Below are 18922 nucleotides of genomic sequence, written 5' to 3'. Positions count from 1 at the left end.
TGTGGGAAATTAAGTAAAATGTTTACTGCATTGTGAATGAAGAAGCTGGGCTTTAAAAATGGCATCAAGTTGATGAAAGCTTGGATATTAAGTTTCACCACTGCATTTGCAATAAATTAAATGCTCTTAGTCAGATAGGAGTAATAGTCCATTTCCCAAAGGAGTATTACAAAGCAACTCAGATAAACATAAAAGCTATATCGAGTCCCTACATATAGCCCAGAGCATCAGACATTTCCCCCGGTCCCAGTCAAAGTAGCAGCTTCTCCCTGTGAATAACGTGTCTGGCTGTGGAATTTGTGTATCCTGGTGAGGAAGAGGGGACAGGAAAGCTAATTTTTTTTTGTTTTTGTTTGACTGGTGCCAAACCGTAATTGCCCTTCGGCATCACTCACCTATCTCTCCCTTAAACAGCTGTCAAAAATTATCCAGTCCAAAACACTGTTCAATCCCCATAAAAATATTCCTCAAACAAAAATAAATTAAAAAATGAGAAATCTAGACACTTAGACAACGGAAGAAATGAAAATAAAAATTTTAGGATACTTTCCACTGTCTCTGTCCAAATTTAGACTGTGTCCATGAGCTGCAGAGAAGAGCTCACCATCACTTCTGTGACTCCTTCTCAGGTCTTTGAGCTGGCAATCCTAACAACCCTCTTAGCACTGCTAACTTCCACTGAACAAGGAAAAAAATTCTGTAGGCACGGGATTAAACCACGGAATGTTTATACCCAAGGTTTTCTCACTGCTCAGCATTGTCTTACCATTATCCACTATATAAACACTTCTGCTTTGCACAAAGCATTGTGTTAGACTTTGCAGATGACAGATGGTGAGAAAGACAAAATATCTGCTCTAGGAGATTAAAGAGATAACAAAGAAGATGAGACATTTACATAAATACCACAAAACAATACTAAATATGATTAGCTGTTATGTAACTTGAATACTAGGACTCTAATCGCTTAAGGAGGCAGAAGTCACATCTCACTGGGTCACTCACTTGGAAAAGACCTCACAGAGGCGTTGGTATCTGATCTGGATCTTGAAAAATGGGTAGAACTTAAATGTATTGATACGGTGGCCTTGAGGCTGGAAAAGGCGTCATGAATAGAATGGTATAGACAAAGGCAGAGGCTCTGGAAACTTCAGAAAGGAAGTGGTTTAATTTGGTATTGAATGTAGGATAAATGGAACTGGTGAAGTCCAAAATTGCTAAGGAATGTTAGGTCAGAACCAGGTTAACAAAGGCGTTACATGAAGTTATATGCAATTGACTAGGCCATGGGGAGCCACGTGGAGTGATTTTTCAAGCAGAATCATAGAAAGAAAACTCCAGCAGTGATGGTAGTAATGGTCTAGTGGGAGAAGAGACTGGAGGAGTGTCAGTCAGTCTGAATAGCTACTCTGATAACCTGTGCCGGAACCAATGAGGGTGTGAACTGGGTGAGACCATGGGTGTGTGCAGGGCACTTTAGACATCTAATCCACACATGCCTGATACTACATAGAGGGGTCAAGATGGAAGAATCAAAAATGATTCCAGAAAGGTGGGCTTGCCTGAATGAAAGAACACAGAGAAGGCAGGAAATACCACGTTTGGGGAGGAAGTTGAAAATAACCTGGGGCATTCTATATGGGGGTGCTGGGGAGATGGACAAGCACAGACCCGGGTCAGAACATACATACAGGACTGGGGATTTGGAGCAAGGTCAGCACCATGAGCGTCACTCCACAGAAGAGAAAGCGGAGAAAGAAGAGTGTCCGTCCGTGTCAGTATTACCCGTTTCTCAGGAACACTAATCTAGAGAGTGACTTTCTTCCTTCAAATTATATATAATAAGCAGCATCAGGCTTTCGTTCATATTTGGAAGATTTAAAGGTACTGGCTAAGCATTTTTGAAACAGAGAGAGAAGAAAAATGCAAGTTCAAAACCTCTTGAGCGCTCACCCCTTGTTAGTTTTCTGAAGCGAAGTGGCCACTTTGACAATGTTCTCCAGATCCTGACTCCTTCAAACAATGAAAAATAAACTCATGTCAATGACAACTGAGCTATGCTTAAAGGAACTAAAGTAACCGTGTTCAGTGAAGAAAGCAAAAGTCCATACGTTATCAGAAATTACTGACTTTAACTGAGTAACAATAGCCTATCACATCAGCTCACAGCACTCACACAAGGGCACACGTGCACGCCAGTCACTCCACCGGGGCATCGCCTCTGCCACCTAGTGCTCACTGAAATAATTACAGTTTCTCCTAAAGACGTGTATCGGCTATGTGCAAGTTATGTACTTAAAAAGGATATGGGGGGGAAATTCAATTAACTGCACAAGTAAACACAGAGTATGTTTAGAAGTTTTTCTATCAACCAGAGAACATTATAATGTCACTGAGCATACATTATACATAACATTATAATGGCACTGAGCATATATCCTTGGGCTTCCCTGGTGGCTTAGATGGTAAAGAATCCACATGCCAATGCAGGAGACCTGGCTTCGATCCCTGGGTTGGGAAGATCCCCTGGAGAAGGGAATGGCAACCCGCTCCAGCATTCTTGCCTGGAGAATCCCATGGACAGAAGAGCGTGGCAGGCTACCACTCACAGGGGCTCAAAGAGTCGGGCACGACTGAGTGACTAACACTTGCAGTTTTCAAGCAACATTGAGCAACATATTCAGAAGATCAATTAACCCCTTATATGAAGTGAAAGTATCTGTCTTCTTAGGCTTCCAAAGGGAAAGAAAGTACATTTAAAACTGTAGGGTACGTGGAATCACCTGACATGTGATGGACTTACATCTCTAGGTCATGAAAAGGAATAATTTTAGGTTTACCTGAATTAAGACCTGTGTTTCATAAACAATACTGTATAGAAAGTTAACAGAGTTCCATGAAGAAAGAATTTTGTAGTCAAGTGAACTGAGGAAACATAACTGACTTTTAGAGATTTGGAATGTACATATATGCACACTGAAGGCTCTGGAAATTCATGATAGAGAAATCTATTCTCCTGTGTTTCCTAAATGTGTTGGCTTTTAAATGCCTCTTTCCCAGAACATTCATTGATATCTTGTGGCACATGGGACATACTGTAGAAAATGCTGAGATACAACTGTACCTTAAGTCAGTAGGTAACTCCTTTAACTCTCCTAAAAGGTAAGGTATCTGCGTGACATAAGTCTAAGAGTCACGGGGGATAATAAAGAAAAAAAAATACATAAAGTTTTGCACTTTTAAAAGTGTTTTCAGTTAAAAAAATTGTTTAAAATAAAGATTTATTATAATGGTTAAGATGGGAAATTAAGATGGGCTTCCCAGGTGGCTCTAGTGGTAAAGAACTTGCCTGCCAATGGAGGTAGGCATAAGAGACATGGGTTTGATAACCTGGGTCGGGAAGATCCCCTGGAGAAGGGAACGGCAACCCACTCCAGTATTCTTACCTGGAGAAGCCCATGGACAGAGGAACCTGGAAGGCTACAGTCCATGGGGTTGCAAAGAGTTAGACACAACTGAAGCGACTTATCCCACATGAACAAGATGGTAAATTAATGCTGTGTTTTTTACCATAAAAAACAAACTGGTTTATCATATTGGTTGACTTATAAAATAACATTGTTCAAAAACTAATTTCAAAAATAGTATTTTTTCAAATAAATAAATAAAGATACATCTAAAACAAATACTAAACCAGATGGGATGTTTAAGACAATAGGCGTAAACCAGGACTGTCATGGGGAAATCTTACTCAAAAGCATCAATACAATTTGTAAGCCTTTTACTGATGGTGCAGGAGAAGCTCAGTGACCTTATCATACAGCCAATTCCAAGCAAAGGTTTTGTAGACGTTCAGTCAGATGACTGTATTTCCACCTATTCCCTTACACATCAACATCAGCTTATGTCATAGACTCTGGGACAAGTGTTAGGAATAAAGAGAGATTTTCCTGTCTTAAGGGGTTTGATCTTATTCTGTTATCACATTCAGGGAATTTTGGTTGTTCTTAATGTAATATTTAGAAATAGCAATAAAAGGAATAAAATTATCTAAGTACATATAAAAATATTTATTACCCACTATTGAAGTCAGATGGAAAACTGATTTTGTCTGTTTTATTAATTTCATGTATGTTTCAGTATTCTAATAAAGCATACTTTATCATTTATACAATTATATAGATATAGATATAGAGATATCAGGATAGATCATTGTACCTTATATTTCTTTCAGCAGATCTGTTGGCTTCTGTATGTACACTTGGTTTAGCTGGATATATCTGCCTATATTTTTCAAATTAAAGATAATGTCTGTTAGATAAGAAAACACTTCTCTGTTAAATTTAAATTTATGAAACATTTACATTCAAAGAGATGAAAGTGTGCTTTCTGGAATAAGAGCACTGTGGAAATAAACTTCTAAATATGTTCATGTTCATTTATTTTAGTTTTCAGTCATCAATAAAGCACTTATCTTTATTAGATAAATACACTTATCTCTATTAAATAATGATACAAAGTTTTTAAGTAGTAAAAATCATGTTTTGTTAGGTGTCAGGAACATCTTTTTCTCAAAGACTCAACCCATTTGAATACTATCAAAAAATATGTTTGCTCAGATAATATGGTAAACACTTACATTTTTCCAGCACACCCACCACATTGGGAATGACCACACTGAGTTGTTAGAATTAAATTTTACAGTGTTAGGTTCTATAACAATTTGTGGTATAAGGCTTTTCTCAGCTTTTTTTCTAAGTATCTAATTGACCTACTTACACATTCTTGCTTGTTCTCAAGAAACTAAATTCAACTATTTTTTGTACTCCTGAGGACATGTGTTAATTACATAGGAAACACTTCCCTTTCATATTCTTTCATTAAAATCATCTTCCTGTGATTAAAGTAATCAGGGTTTAAAACATGCAAGTTGTCCTCATTTTATATTTAGGATCATTTGTGGAAGAAATAAATTAGAGTAGTAAAAACAGATTAGACCAGTTCTGATGAAATTTAGCTTCTTTTGAATCTATTCAATTCACTGCTCTAGAATCCAAGGTTTTGAATTCAGGAGGTACTAACACCAACTTTTTTAGCCCTCTGAAAAATCCAATTCACATTAATATTACATTGCTCAATACTGTCAAAATAAAAGGAAAAATAATATAAGATAGAAAGCCTGAAAAGTTATTTTCAAGTGTATAATTATAACCATTGCACAGATTAGAAGTCATAAATCTGGCCTATATTTTTCATTAATTCAATGAAGAAGAATTTTTTTAACATTAAAAAATATTATCTTCTCTTCCTAAGGACAAAATTTCAAAGATCCTGTGACATTTCAGTGAATAGAAATTCAGACCTGAGTTTTTAACACATTAAGTTGAATGCCTAAAGCTACATAGCCCTGTCACGCAATCAGCATTTTCTGGCCAAAGTTATCCTCTTAATGAAGAACAGTTTTCCAATAGTCCTACATGTTGTCAAAAAAATCACCATCAAAAAGTAAAAATACAAAAGAATCAAAGGCAGGCCATCAAGCAAATCTAATGTATTCAGTCTTCACTGAGACACCATTTTAAAAATCTCTCAACAATAGTGGAAATGTGCTGTGTGAGTCTTGGAAAATAGCTTGAGATTAGTAAACTGTTTAACAGCAACACATGGGGAGGTGCTCAGATCTCCAAATTAGTCTCTAAGTATTTGTTGCTAAATATTAATTAGAGAGCACTGGAGTTTCAAAATGAAAAAGCAAGTCTGTCTTTTTTTTCCCTTGATTTGGAGGCAAGGTAATTATAATATTTTTCAAAATTTGTTGTAGCTTTTAAATAAGTTACAAATGTCTCAGTAAGACTAAAGAACTACCCAGAGGTATTTTCTAACGTAAGGGAGGGTTTGAACAGTAACACAAAGTTTTAAGAACATCTTTTGTTAGAAAATGTAGCTCTTAATGGGAATCTTAACTAGTTAAGATATATATATATACACGTGTGTGTGTGTTTGTATATAAATATATACATATATATTATACACATATTTGTTCTTGTTGCTGTCATTCAATAGCTAAGTCATATCCAACTCTTTGCAATATATATACATATCAATATATAAGCAATACATATATATATCAATAAATGGGCTTCATTGGTGGCTTAGTGGTGAAGAATCCACCTTCAATGCAGGAGACATGGGTTTGATCCCTGGGTCAGAAAGATCCCCTGGGGAAGGAAACGGCAACCTGCACAGTTTTCTTGCCTGGGAAATCCCATGGACAGAGGAGCTTGGCGGGTTACTATCCTTGGGGTCACAGAGAGTTGGAACAAGTGAGTGACTAAGCCTCCACTGCCACACATATATACATATATATTTATATACAGGGAGAGAGGCTTCCTGACATATTGGTTCCCAATACATAAAGTAGAGGACACCTGAGTATGAATATCTCCTGGGCGTGACTATTGCTCAGTTTCTATCTTGAAAGTCTGTTTCCACAGGACAGGTAGCAGCCATAAGTATCCAGCTGCTGCTGCTACGTCACTTCAGTCGTGTCCGACACTGTGCAACCCCATAGAGGGCAGCCCACCAGGCTCCCCCTTCCCTGGGATTCTCCAGGCAAGAACACTGGAGTGGGTTGCCATTTCCTTCTCCAATGCATGAAAGTGAAAAGTGAAAGTGAAGTCACTCAGTTGTGTCCTACCCTCAGCGACCCCAGAGGCAAACATAAATACACATTTGTGTGGGCAAATGGAATTAGAGCAGCTTTCCAAGTGCTTCTGCAGTGACCCTGCACAAAAAACATACCCATGCTTTGCATAAGTCACAATTCATATGGTGTCATTTCCTTTAAACTTCATTTTGCAAGAAATTCTGGAATGTTAGGTCTTACCTATTATCTTGCTTCGGCTGGTTAGGAGATGAAACAGTGGAACTGGGCTTTGGAGGTATCGGAGGGTGAACAGTTGGTTCCCTTTAGAACAGAAAACAGCAGTTCATTTCACCATGGAAACCAGGTGAATTTTAACATCTATTCACCAAATGCATTTATTGTCTATGTGGAAATATCTCGTGCGTCTTACAAGCCTCCTGTATGAGCTACTGGAAAGGCTAGGATGTTTGGAGTTCTAAACTTTAAAGAAGTCAAATCTGTAAATTACAGGAGACTTAATTTAATCAGATTTTTGGAAACCCTGTCCTCCCCAACTATAGCTTGAAACATTATGTGTACTTTAAACAGCTTAGTAATTTACTAGACTATCTCACTCAAGTTGTGATATTTTGGGTCAGCAGCACATGAACAGACTAAATGGTTCCTGGGCTAAATTAATATATAAGCTTCTTTAGGAATTATGTCAACTATCAAGCTGCTATGGAAACAGCAAGAAAGGTTTTCAATTCCATAGACATTAAGATGAAGTTGATTTGAAGCTCTTAACTAAATCCACCTTAAACATTGACAGCACAGGCCAGTTTGATGCTGGCAGAGCTTATAAACACTGTCAGCCTAAACTTTCCAACAAAGCACCAAGACAGCCTCTGAAATGGCATGATTTGATTGCCCAGGAACTGAAGCAGGCAATTATGGGCATGTTTGGGATGGAGTCAGCCCTTTACTTGGGTTTCCCTGGTGGCTCAGTGGTAAAGAATCCACGTGCAATGCAGGAGATGCAGGAGACATGGGTTTGATCCCTGGGTTGGGAAAATCCCTTGGAAGAGGGCATGGTTATCCACTCCAGTATTCTTGCCTGGAGAATCCCATGTCCCACAGAGGAGCTTGGCAGACTACAGTCCATAGGGTCACAAACAGTCAGACACAACTGAAGTGATTTATCATGCACACACACAGCACTTTATCCAGGGCATGTCACTTCCCTACCCCCAAACTCCTACCCAAGTAGTTCGCCATAACCCTCGAGATAAATTCCATAGAAATACCCTGTGATCTCGACTCTGTACCTCTCTGGCTTCTGCAGTGCACTAGGGAGCACGTAGGCTCTGGAGTTGGGCTGCCTGAATTGCCAGCTGTGTGACAAGGGCCTAAATTATTCCATTTCCTCATTTGTAGTAACCTTTCCAACAGCACTGTGGGGGTGTTGTTGGGACTGAATGAAATCATGCTTTTATTTAACACACTTATTGGTAGCTTTCTATGCATGAAGCACTCTACAAAGTGGATAATTTCCCTGTTTCCAGAAGGTTTTCTATACACAAATAAATAAATGGCAGATGAAGAAAAGTACTAAGAAGAAAATAAAACAGTGAGAGAATATAGTGATGGTGTGGGAACACCTGCATGTGAGGTGAAATATAAGCCAAGACCTGAAGGAAGTAATAAACTGAACCATGAGGATGTTGGAGACAGAGTATCACCAACTTTGAGATGGCATCTAACACTTGAAACTGGATGAGACCACCCAGGAAGTCAGCCTAAGTAGAGAAGGAAGAGGGCCAAGGGTGGAACCCCTGATCCCAGCAATATTTAGACATCAAGAATATGGGGAAGAAATAGCAAAGGAATCTGAAGAGAAGCAGCCAAAGAGAAAAGAAGAGAAATACAAGGGTGTGGTGCCAGGAAGTCAAGTGAGACAAGTGTTTCCAGAAGGAGTAACTAGCCTTGCCAAATGCAAGACATTTGACAGGTCAAATAAAACTGGGGTGAAGAGTTACCATGGTGTTGGCAATATAGGGGTCATTGATAAACCTGACGAAGGCAGTTTTGATGGAGCAGTAGTGGAAAAAAAAAAAAATTTCTAGGAGTGGATCTCAAAGAAAATGGGAGGCGGAGGGATAGACGTAGAGATTTCTTTTGAGGCACTTTACAGTGAAGAGGGAAGAGAAAATTGGGAAGCTACCTGAAGGTTGGTAGGTCAATGAAGCGTATGAGAGTATGTAGATATGATGATGGAATGATCCAGGTAAGATGGCAAATTTGATGGTGCGGGAGAGTGAGCAGAAAATGCTTAGACATGGGAAGTAAGGAGACTGAGGGCACATGCAGGAAGGTTGGTCTTGGAAGCACAGAGAGCGAGCTCATTGAATCCTCCCTTCAATCCCAGAGATAAGTATTCTACTTCTTCCTATTTTATAGATGAAAAGATGGAGGCACAGAAAGTGAAAATAAATACCCTGTGATGATACAGCTGGTAAGGGGCAGAGTGCAAAATCCAAACCAAGAAGTCTGTCTCCATAAACCATCCCCCATGATGCTGCCTCTCAAGGACTCTTTGGGCAACACCAATGGCTCCGCTGAAGTCAGTGCTCATGGAACTAAAATAAGGCCAATAGCCATTGCTTTCTTTTGCCACACTCAGTACTTCAGGGGCAGGAACAGATTGAACAGAGAGTGGATTTAAGGAAGCTTCTAATTCAGCCAATAGAGTGTAATAAAGACTGATGACAAGGGAGGAGAAGGGGTATGTGAGGAGGTGATTACAGTGAAGGACTGTGGGAGCTGAGATGGACATGGAGGGAAGTGAGGATGTGAGGGGAGAAGGGCTGTGGAAAGACGATAGAACCAATGGACTGGTGGTTGTGGGACTGGGAAACTTCTGGCCTCAGAGGACTGGAGGGACTGAACCAGAAAGTGTAGATAGAAAGTGAGTAGATGGAAAATGGAAGCCAGAAAAAGGAAAACTTTGAAGTTTTGAAGTGTATATGGTTTCTTCAGATCAGATCAGATTAGTCGCTCAGTCGTGTCCGACTCTTTGCAACCCCATGAATCGCAGCACGCCAGGCCTCCCTGTCCATCACCAACTCCCGGAGTTCACTCAGACTCACATCCATTGAGTCAGTGATACCATCCAGCCATCTCATCCTCTGTCGTCCCCTTGTCCTCCTGCCCCCAATCCCTCCCAGCATCAGAGTCTTTTTCAATGAGTCAACTCTTCGCATGAGGTGGCCAAAGTACTGGAGTTTCAGCTAGTCAACTCTTCGCATGAGGTGGCCAAAGTACTGGAGTTTCAGCTTTAGCATCAGTCCTTCCAAAGAAATCCCAGGGCTGATCTCCTTTAGAATGGACTGGTTGGATCTCCTTGCAGTCCATGGGACTCTCAAGAGTCTTCTCCAACACCACAGTTCAAAAGCATCAACTCTTCGGCGCTCAGCCTTCTTCACAGTCCAACTCTCATATCCATACATGACCACAGGAAAAACCATAGCCTTGACTAGACGAACCTTTGTTGGCAAAGTAATGTCTCTGCTTTTGAATATGCTATCTAGGTTGGTCATAACTTTCCTTCCAAGGAGTAAGTGTCTTTTAATTTCATGGCTGCAGTCACCATCTTCAGTGATTTTGGAGCCCAGAAAAATAAAGTCTGACACTGTTTCCACTGTTTCCCCATCTATTTCCCATGAAGTGATGGGACCGGATGCCATGATCTTCGTTTTCTGAATGTTGAGCTTTAAGCCAACTTTTTCACTCTTACAAGGGAAAAATCTGTGGGTGGCTGGGGTAGGGCAATGGACAAGATCATTGGAGAGGAGATCAAGAAAGTGAAAGTCTAGGATGGGAAGGATCCATTACACGAATTTGGGAAGCACCATGCATTATGAGGGCTTCCCTGATAGCTCAGTTGGTAAAGAATCCAACTGCAATGCAGAACATGCTGGTTCAGTTCCTGGGTTGGGAAGATCCACTGGAGAAGCGATAGGCTACCCACTCCAGTATTCTTGGGCTTCCCTTGTGGCTCAGCTGGTAAAGAATCCACCTGCAGTGTGGGAGTCCTGGGTTCGATCCTTGGGTTGGGAAGATCCCCTGGAGAAGGGAAAGGTTACCCACTCCAAGATTCTGGCCTAGAGAATTTCGAGGAGTATACAGTCCATGGGGTTACAAAGAGTCGGACACAACGGAGTGACTTTCACTTTCAGACATTACGATGGGAGGAGTGTGGGGAAACAGTGAGCCAAGTGCTGAAGTCCCCACAGAGTGAGGGTGAGTGACTCAGAGACCTTGAGATGACTCCAGGGAAGGAGAGATGCTCACAAGGGAATGGCTTCAAGGAGGACAGGGAGTTTTAGGGAGGAGGGAGAAATAGAAATTAGAAATAAGGAGCAAACAGGATCCCTCCTCTTCCTTCAGACCGCACAGTGCATGGGATTAGAAGAAAAGCAGCTGTCACTGGGAAGGAGGCTGAGGGAGCAGGGTTCTCTGGGAGAACCCACCAAGGAGGGGAGAGATCATTCAGTCAGAGACAAGACTGAAGAGGAATGAGTTTTGACGATAATGGATGACATATCCAGGAAGGTCTGTGGACCAGTTTGAGGGATTGGGATGGTTTGTAGGGCTGGGTCACAGAGAAGGCAATGGCACCCCACTCCAGTACTCTTGCCTAGAAAATCCCATGGACGGAGGAGCCTGGTAGGCTGCAGTCCATGGGGTCACGAAGAGTCGGACATGACTTCACTTTTACTTTCAATTTTCACATTCGTGCATTGGAGAAGGAAAGGGCAACCCACTCCAGTGTTCTTGCCTGGACAATCCAGGGAAGGGGGAGCCTGGTGGGCTGCCGTCTATGGGGTTGCACAGAGTCAGACACAACTAAAGTGACTAAGCAGCAGCAGTAGCAGGCCTGGGTCAGGTTCAGTGATGCACGGAGCTCTTCGGGGATGGTCCAAGCGATAAGAAATAATCTGACTGGGGTTCCCATAGGGATCCATGGCCACAGGGGTGGGGGACATGATAGAGTTAGTCCTGAAGCTTTTCTGGCCGAGTGTGGCAGTGAGTCCCTGGGTGAGAGACAGTGGAAGAGTGGACACAGAGCACAGTGGGTCTTCTGGTTCTTGTATTGATGGCAGCTTTGAAGCCAGCGAGAGGGCAATGCAAAGCTTTAGAGCTCCACCTGGCTTAGTGTAAGGGTTGTGGCTGCGGTTGTTTTCATGCCATGTGAACCCAGTGCTGTAGAGGAGCCAAACCACTGGCACTTCCTAACCCCATCCCACCCCACACCACAGTCTCTCTGCTCTGGGGCGTACCTCCTGCTCCTTCCACCTGGAGAGCCCTCCTTGCCCTTCAGCCTCTGGTTGAGGGAGTTACTGTGCGGAGTGGTACCCAGTGCTCTGGTGAACTCTTCTATGTCTCCCAGTAGTGCACCTTCTTCACAATACATACTGTGGTGGTCTGAATTGCACATAGTTTTTTGTCTCCACCCTGGCTGGACCGAAAGTCCCTAAAAGGATAGTTGCACGCCAAGTACTAGGACTGTACACGATGTTGGTGCCTGATAAAGATGTGTTGGAAGAGAGAGTGATTGGCTGAATTTTTATTTGGCATGAAGGAAAATGGGTACTGAACAGGAGTCTAAAGCTTTGAAAATCTGTTCAAGGTTACCTGTCCCATAGAAGTCCACTGTCCGTTGTTGACTCCACTACCAAGTACCTGGTGGCTCAGCTGGTAAAGAACCTACCTGCAATGCAGGAGACCTGGGTTCGATCCCTGGGTTGGGAAGATCTCCTGGAGAAGGGAAAGGCTACCTACTCCAATATTCTGACCTGAAGAACTCCATGGACTGTATAGTCAACAAGGTCGCAAAGTATCAGACACAACTGAGCGACTTTCACTTTCACTGAGTACCTGGTGGGCACTGAGTGCTCAGATGAGTTATTGTGTAATATGATATGCCTGCAAAAAGTAATTTACAGGAAAACACTCTCCCCATTTTGACCTAATGTTAGATTTCACAATTAGATGTTCTTTTATTTGTATTGATTGTCATCATCTTCTCTTCTCAAAACATATCCCTGTGTTGCAACAATGTAATGTCACTCAAATGATAATGTGTCTTTCATGCATCTGTGTTGATGAGCTGGTTATGTGCGTCTCTTCCAGGGACAGAGGAAAGGATAAGAAGTTGGTCGGCCCCAGGTATTAATGAGTCTACACAGAGCACTGGATATCTGAAAACAGGCAGGAGAGTAGTAACAAGATGGAAAGGAGGTTTACAAAAAGGGAGACAAGGGATGGTGCCCAACTTTGCTTATGCCAGAATCACAGTGATAAAAAGCTAAATTTCTTCCATGTAAAGTGGTGCTAAGTCACTTCAGTTGTGTCTGACTCTTTTGTAAGCCCGTGGACTGTAGCCCACCAGGCTCCTCTGTCCATGGGATTCTCCAGGCTAGAATGCTGGAGTGGGTTGCCATTTCCCCCTCCAGGGGATCTTCCCAACCCAGAGATCGAACCCTTGTCTCTCATGTCTCCTGCATTGACAGGTGGGTTCTTTACCACTAGCCCCACCTGGGAAGCCATTAAGCCCTCAAAGAGGCCGGAAAGACTGCCTGGGTGTGTCTGAGAGGCAGAGATGAATCGAGAAGAAGATCTGGGTGTACAGGAAGGAGATGGTTTGGGGAAATAAAAGTCAGATGTGCATTTGTGAAGGCCAAGAAAAGCAGAGAAGCGAGAATAATGCATTTACACCCCTGCTGGCCTGGGTCAGGGCAAGGCCACGCTGACTTCAGTCCATCTCAGAGGAGCTTTTTGCATCTCCACAGTGACAGTCACAGATGACAGAACCCCGGCCCTGGGGGCAATCAGAGGCGTCATTCAAGCTGAGCCAGGAGCTTGAGGCCCTGCCAAGCGGGGGCTTTAGAATGTGAGAGTGAGGCAGGAAGCTGTGGCCTGGAATGCTTCAAAGAGACAAAAACAAGAGACATTCATGTGGAATGATCCTGTTTGAACACCACTTCGAGATGCGCTGTTTAAGCCTGGATCAGTTGACCCTGATTCTGCCTCTGTCTTTCCTTCCAGCCTGTAAGACCTTCCGCAGGGTTGATGACACCACACTAGCTGCTATAATTGTAAAAAATAACTTCCAGGAATCAAAAGGCAGCTTTCCTGGGCAACATTTGAAAACCTGCAGATTGTAGCCCAAAGGCCAGAGCTAATAGAGATATCACTGTCAACCTGTATATGTTCCCTCATTTCCATAAGCTCCTGCAAAGGTCACTTCTTGGCTCTGTTACTTGTGTTCCAGAATGACTTTGTGAAGAACGTTTCTATGACTCAACACAGGTCAGGGTTGAAAGAATAATTGACTCTTAAAAAACGGATGGTGAGTTTTGTTTTCACTTCGGATTATGCTTAGCTGTTGTAGCCTGCCAGTAGAATTATTATCCCAACAATAGTAAAGAAAATGGAACTTACATTTTTGCATTTCAGTAACATGTCAACTTGTCCAAGTTGACATACTTCTCACATACTTTATTTAGTCCGTATATCTATCCTGTGGAATGTGTGTGTGTGTATATATATATGAATTATGTATAGAATTTACTTTTTTCACTGAGTCTCAAAAAAGGTAAGCAATTTGCCCTGGGTCACACTGATAGTAAGTGACTCAGCCAAGGTTCTAACCTCTCTTACTCATGTCTAATCCCACGCTTTCTCCTCTATATCAGGCATCCCTTTGGTCTGTGGCCTGTTAGGAACTGGGCTGCAGAGGAGGAGGTGAGTGGTGGGCTAGTGAGTGAAGCTTCATCTGTATTTACAGTTGCTCCCCACCACTCACGTTACTGCCTGAGCTTCACCTCCTGTCAGATCAGCAGAGACATAATAGATGTGATGCACTTGAATCATCCTGAAACCATCCCCCCTCCCTAGTCCATGGAAAGATTATCTTCCACAAAACCTGGTGCAAAAATGTTGGGGACTGCTGCGCTCTATTGTACTGTATTAAACCATTATCCTTCCAGGTATTTCCAATGAAAATATAATAACAGTAAGAGATCCTGCATTATTTGCTTGCCCAAAGGTATCAGTTCAAAAGCACTTATCCCACAACTGCCCTAGTTATTATGTTAGGACATATAACAAGCAAAGTTGGGCATTCAAGACTAGAAAAGGTGTGACGTGGTCCATGGTCTCAAAGAGCTTGCAGAATGCAAGGCATTCTAAAGATTCCAGAGAATAATCTTTCGATTATTTGTTCAAAAGCATGATTGCCCTAACAGTGTCTTACTTTCAGTGGCCAGGGACCATTTCAATGAACCACATCACAACAAAGAGCATGGACTGAACAAAAATTTCAGAGACCTAGATTTTAGACTAGTTTTGCCACTGACTTCCAGTTTGATCATGGAAAGAACACTGATCCTCTCTGAAGAATCTGCTTCTTCATTTATAAAAGGATGAGACTGGCTCAGATCTGTGGCTGGCAAACCACTACATGACCATGAGAAGGCAGAATATTGCAAGGAATCTTCAATTCCACAGTAGTCATGAATACTACTTGCTATGCGCTAAGTACCCTGAATATTCATATGCTGCACTTTCCAAATGTATGAATATTCAGTTGTGGTTAATAACATTTAAATAGTATAATTTAATATAAGAGCACAAATAAACTTTAGCTTCCAGTGGACACAGAGGGATAGAAATTTTCAAGTATTGCTGAATCCATAGCAGCACATTCTGAATTAACTTTCTCCTAACAAATCCTGACTCAGGCTTATGTTTTAATTATTTTGAATAAATATAATTGGTATTCTAGGCATTCCAATACAATTTTAAAATCACTATACTTTGACATTTTACTGAGCATTTTAGACTCTTAGGTTTTGCAAAATGGCTTCCAGTTAATACAAGAAGATGTTTGTTGTGATAAAAATTAAATATAATGATTTAATTTAGGGTGACAGCAAACTTCATAGAAGGTTTGGTACCAATAGAGTTAAAAATGTTGCAGCATAATTAGAAAAGCTACATTTTACCATTTATAGTTACAGATGGAAAAATATAACTGTAGTGCAAGGTTGCCATAGCAACCCACTTCTCAATCAGAAATTTTTTCCTCCTTCATATCTACCAATCAGCTAAGTGGAAGTGAAAACCACTGAAAGAGAAGATTGAAACAAATATGGATGAGAAATTATGAAAGTATGTAGCAAGCATTTCACAATATGGTGATTTCCTGCATGTGTTTCCACTACTTTAATTTTATCAGATATTATACAATTTATTTTCTGTCTTTGGAGATGATTGCAGAAAAAAACACATTGGGTTTTTTTTTTTTTTTTTTTTTCTGGTGGTGCTGGTGGTTTGCCTCATTGTTTCTCCAGAATCACTATAATGGGTAACAATGTAAACATTCATATTGTTTAAGCAACTGCTACCTAAATCTGGCTTCCACGAGGTTCTTAAATGAGCTTCATATGCCATCAAAGCACTGTATCTCTGCATCACCTAAATACAAAGGCATGCGCACTTCAATTTACCGTGAACAGAATACCAAGAGTTAAAGGTGGGTTCTAAAATCAGAAGCGACGTTAATATTAACTTCCTAGAAATGCTGCATCTGTACTTTATTGTGATTTGACTGAGCACTTCTCATGAATGGCACCTATTATCCACACCATTGGCTCAAGTCCTGGCGTATGTTATCATTCTTTTGAAGACTCAAAGATGAGAAAAAGTTTAAGAACTTGAGAAATTAAGATAGACACTAGTGATTGCTGACAAACTGCTTTGCGTCAGGCTTTCTGACAAATTTTAAAATGAAACACGTGGAAAAGGAAAAACTTTCACTGGCTCTGACCTTCTAATAATTTTCCATATTGATGACACATGTATTTCTATGTATTTCAGAATCTCAAATACATAGAGCTCAAATTACATTACACCAAAACATTAAAACAGAAGTGATATTCTGAAATAATGAAAGGGATTTGAACATGGGAAAGGGGGTAAACCAGTGATCACAGAGGAAGGAGAGACAGATCAGTATAATGAGGAACAAAGGTTGCAGAGCTAAAATTTGATTCAGTCCTGATTAAAATGAAAAGAAACTATAGGTTCTGATGGCAGTTGAAAAGAGGATTTCAGAGGAAATAATCTTGTTGACACAGGCTGACAGGCTTCCCTGGTAGCTCAGCTAGTAAAGAGTCCACATGTAGTGCAGGAGACCCCAGTGTGACTCCTCGGTTGGGAAGATCTCCTGGAGAAGGGATAGGCTACCCACTCCAGTATTCATGGCTTCTCTCGTGGATCAAATGGTAAAGAATCCGTCTGAATGCGGGAGACCTGGGTACAATCTCTGGGTTGGGAAGAACCCCTTGAGGACAGCTTGGCAACCTGCTCCAGCCAGTATTCTTGCCTGGGGAATCCCCATGGACAAAGGAGCCTGTCCTCTGACAAAGGCGGGCTACAGTCCATGGGGTCGCAAAGAGTTGGACATGACTGAGTGACTAAGCACAGCTCACACGGCACATACACGTTGGTCATTCAAAACCCTGTGCTAGAGTTTTCCCTTCTCAACAAGAGAAAAAAGAGATCAGAGAACATTTATATTCAAGGACTAAGGAGTTACCTTAGCAATCAGCTAGAAAGAGTTTTATTTAAGTTCAGAACTTTACCTGCTGTGTCTTACTACCATGAATTACAGCTTCTTTCTCTACTTGTTTTATCAGAAAGAGGGCAAGAGACTTTCAGAGATATTTGATTCTTAATTCCAAAATTTTGTTTGCTCACCAGATCTTAACCTTCTCATTGTAAGACTAATATGTGTCATACATAAAATGATATTTGTTTTAAGAAATTTCTTTTTTCTTTAGCTCTACTGTATAGTTATATTAGAAAATTTAACTTGCTCATTTAAAGTCTAGTTGAATTCACCAACATGAGTTTGAGTAGGCTCCAGGAGTTGGTGATAGACAGGGAAGCCTGGCGTGCTGCAGTCCATGGGGTTGCAAAGAGTTGGACACAACTGAGCAACCGAACTGAACTGAATTCACCAACCTTATGTTAATTATATAGACAGAATGAGATGTAGATATATTTCTAGATGTAGCTATAGAAATATCAATGGCTGTAGACATAAACACAGACTTGTAGAGTTATAGGTACAGATATACATATAAATATAGAGAAAAGTGTGATATTATGGGTTCTTCTATAGATTAAAAAAAAAGCTTAAGACCACTTGGGTGCAGCTTACATCATGCCTGTAACAGATTTTAATCCAAACACAACACCAATACAAGTTGTCAATCCAAACACAACTAAGTTTGGTTCTTCCACAATACGTAAGTCAAGAAAGGGAAAACTGAGGAATGGGGTAGTCCATGGGGTTAAAGATCACAGAGAGGTTAGAGGGGAAAAACATTCAGGAAAATGACCTCTCCTTGTAATAACTGGGAATGGGTGTGTGGGAGAAAATGAAATCTCTTGGAAAGATTAGGTGATGGAAAAATTAAGGTTCACAAAATGAAGAACAGAAACGAGAGTGAGTGTTGGTATTAAGGGGAAATTCTTTTGCAGAAGAGGAGAAAGGGGAGAGAGGGAGATGGAGACCAGTGAATTAGTAAAGGTGGAAGGGAAATAAAGTTAGCACTGGCTATTAGCTAGTATTAAAAATCACAGTTCTCCCTTTTTATTTGTTCCTGACCTATTTCCATCTTCTTTTTGTTCTTCTGGGGACAAAGATCTCTTTTTGAAATCTTTGATTCCTTTCATCATTTAATAATTGCTTCTAGTTTTTGGCTTCTGGTGAAAAGGCTACTTCTCAGCCCCGAGAATGCACTGGTATTAAAGGTGAGAAACAGAAGCAGTACTTGGAGCTGTTCCAAAGAAAAGAGCTTTAGGAATCAAAGGCATTGCTATACTGCTATTATTCACTCCTTTCCTTGAAAGCTTGGGATAACATTAGCTCTGATCCTCGAAGAGAAGTCGTTTGGTCTAGCCATTCTATTAATAATCTGTGACTTTAAGAAAGGAGTGGATATTTAAATTCATCAACCTTATCCAATAATCTTCTCTCTCCCTTAAATCTGGTGCTAGGCATCTGATCCAGAAATCAGAAATAGAAGCATTGTAACTAATTTTATCTTCCATGTAAATCACATCCAGCTATGCATAAATTGTAAGGGCATATAGCCAGGCAGTATCAGTTCTGTTCAAACAGATCCATAGCTGAATGTGCACTGAGCACATATGATGGTG

At 41.0% G+C, this 18922-nt stretch overlaps 1 protein-coding gene across 11 annotated transcripts in view; it reads right to left on the bottom strand.

Annotated features, from left to right (window-relative positions):
* Positions 1 to 18922, bottom strand: part of SCEL (sciellin) — a 126031-nt gene that overhangs the window by 64736 nt on the left and 42373 nt on the right. For 10 of the 11 annotated variants that reach the window (XM_027557751.1, XM_027557750.1, XM_027557746.1 and 7 more), the window contains 3 exons: positions 6887 to 6967; positions 4219 to 4284; positions 1954 to 2013 (listed from right to left, as the gene is read on the bottom strand). In XM_027557751.1, coding sequence (XP_027413552.1) covers positions 1954 to 2013; positions 4219 to 4284; positions 6887 to 6967 — 207 coding nt within the window. The remainder of the gene's footprint in view (positions 1 to 1953; positions 2014 to 4218; positions 4285 to 6886; positions 6968 to 18922) is intronic. The other variant, XM_027557754.1, reaches the window with a different exon arrangement.

The sequence above is a fragment of the Bos indicus x Bos taurus genome, chromosome 12, assembly GCF_003369695.1.
Source record: "Bos indicus x Bos taurus breed Angus x Brahman F1 hybrid chromosome 12, Bos_hybrid_MaternalHap_v2.0, whole genome shotgun sequence".
Lineage (NCBI taxonomy): Eukaryota > Metazoa > Chordata > Mammalia > Artiodactyla > Bovidae > Bos > Bos indicus x Bos taurus.
Note: the sequence above shows the minus strand (reverse complement) of the source record. Positions and strands in the feature narration are given on the sequence as shown.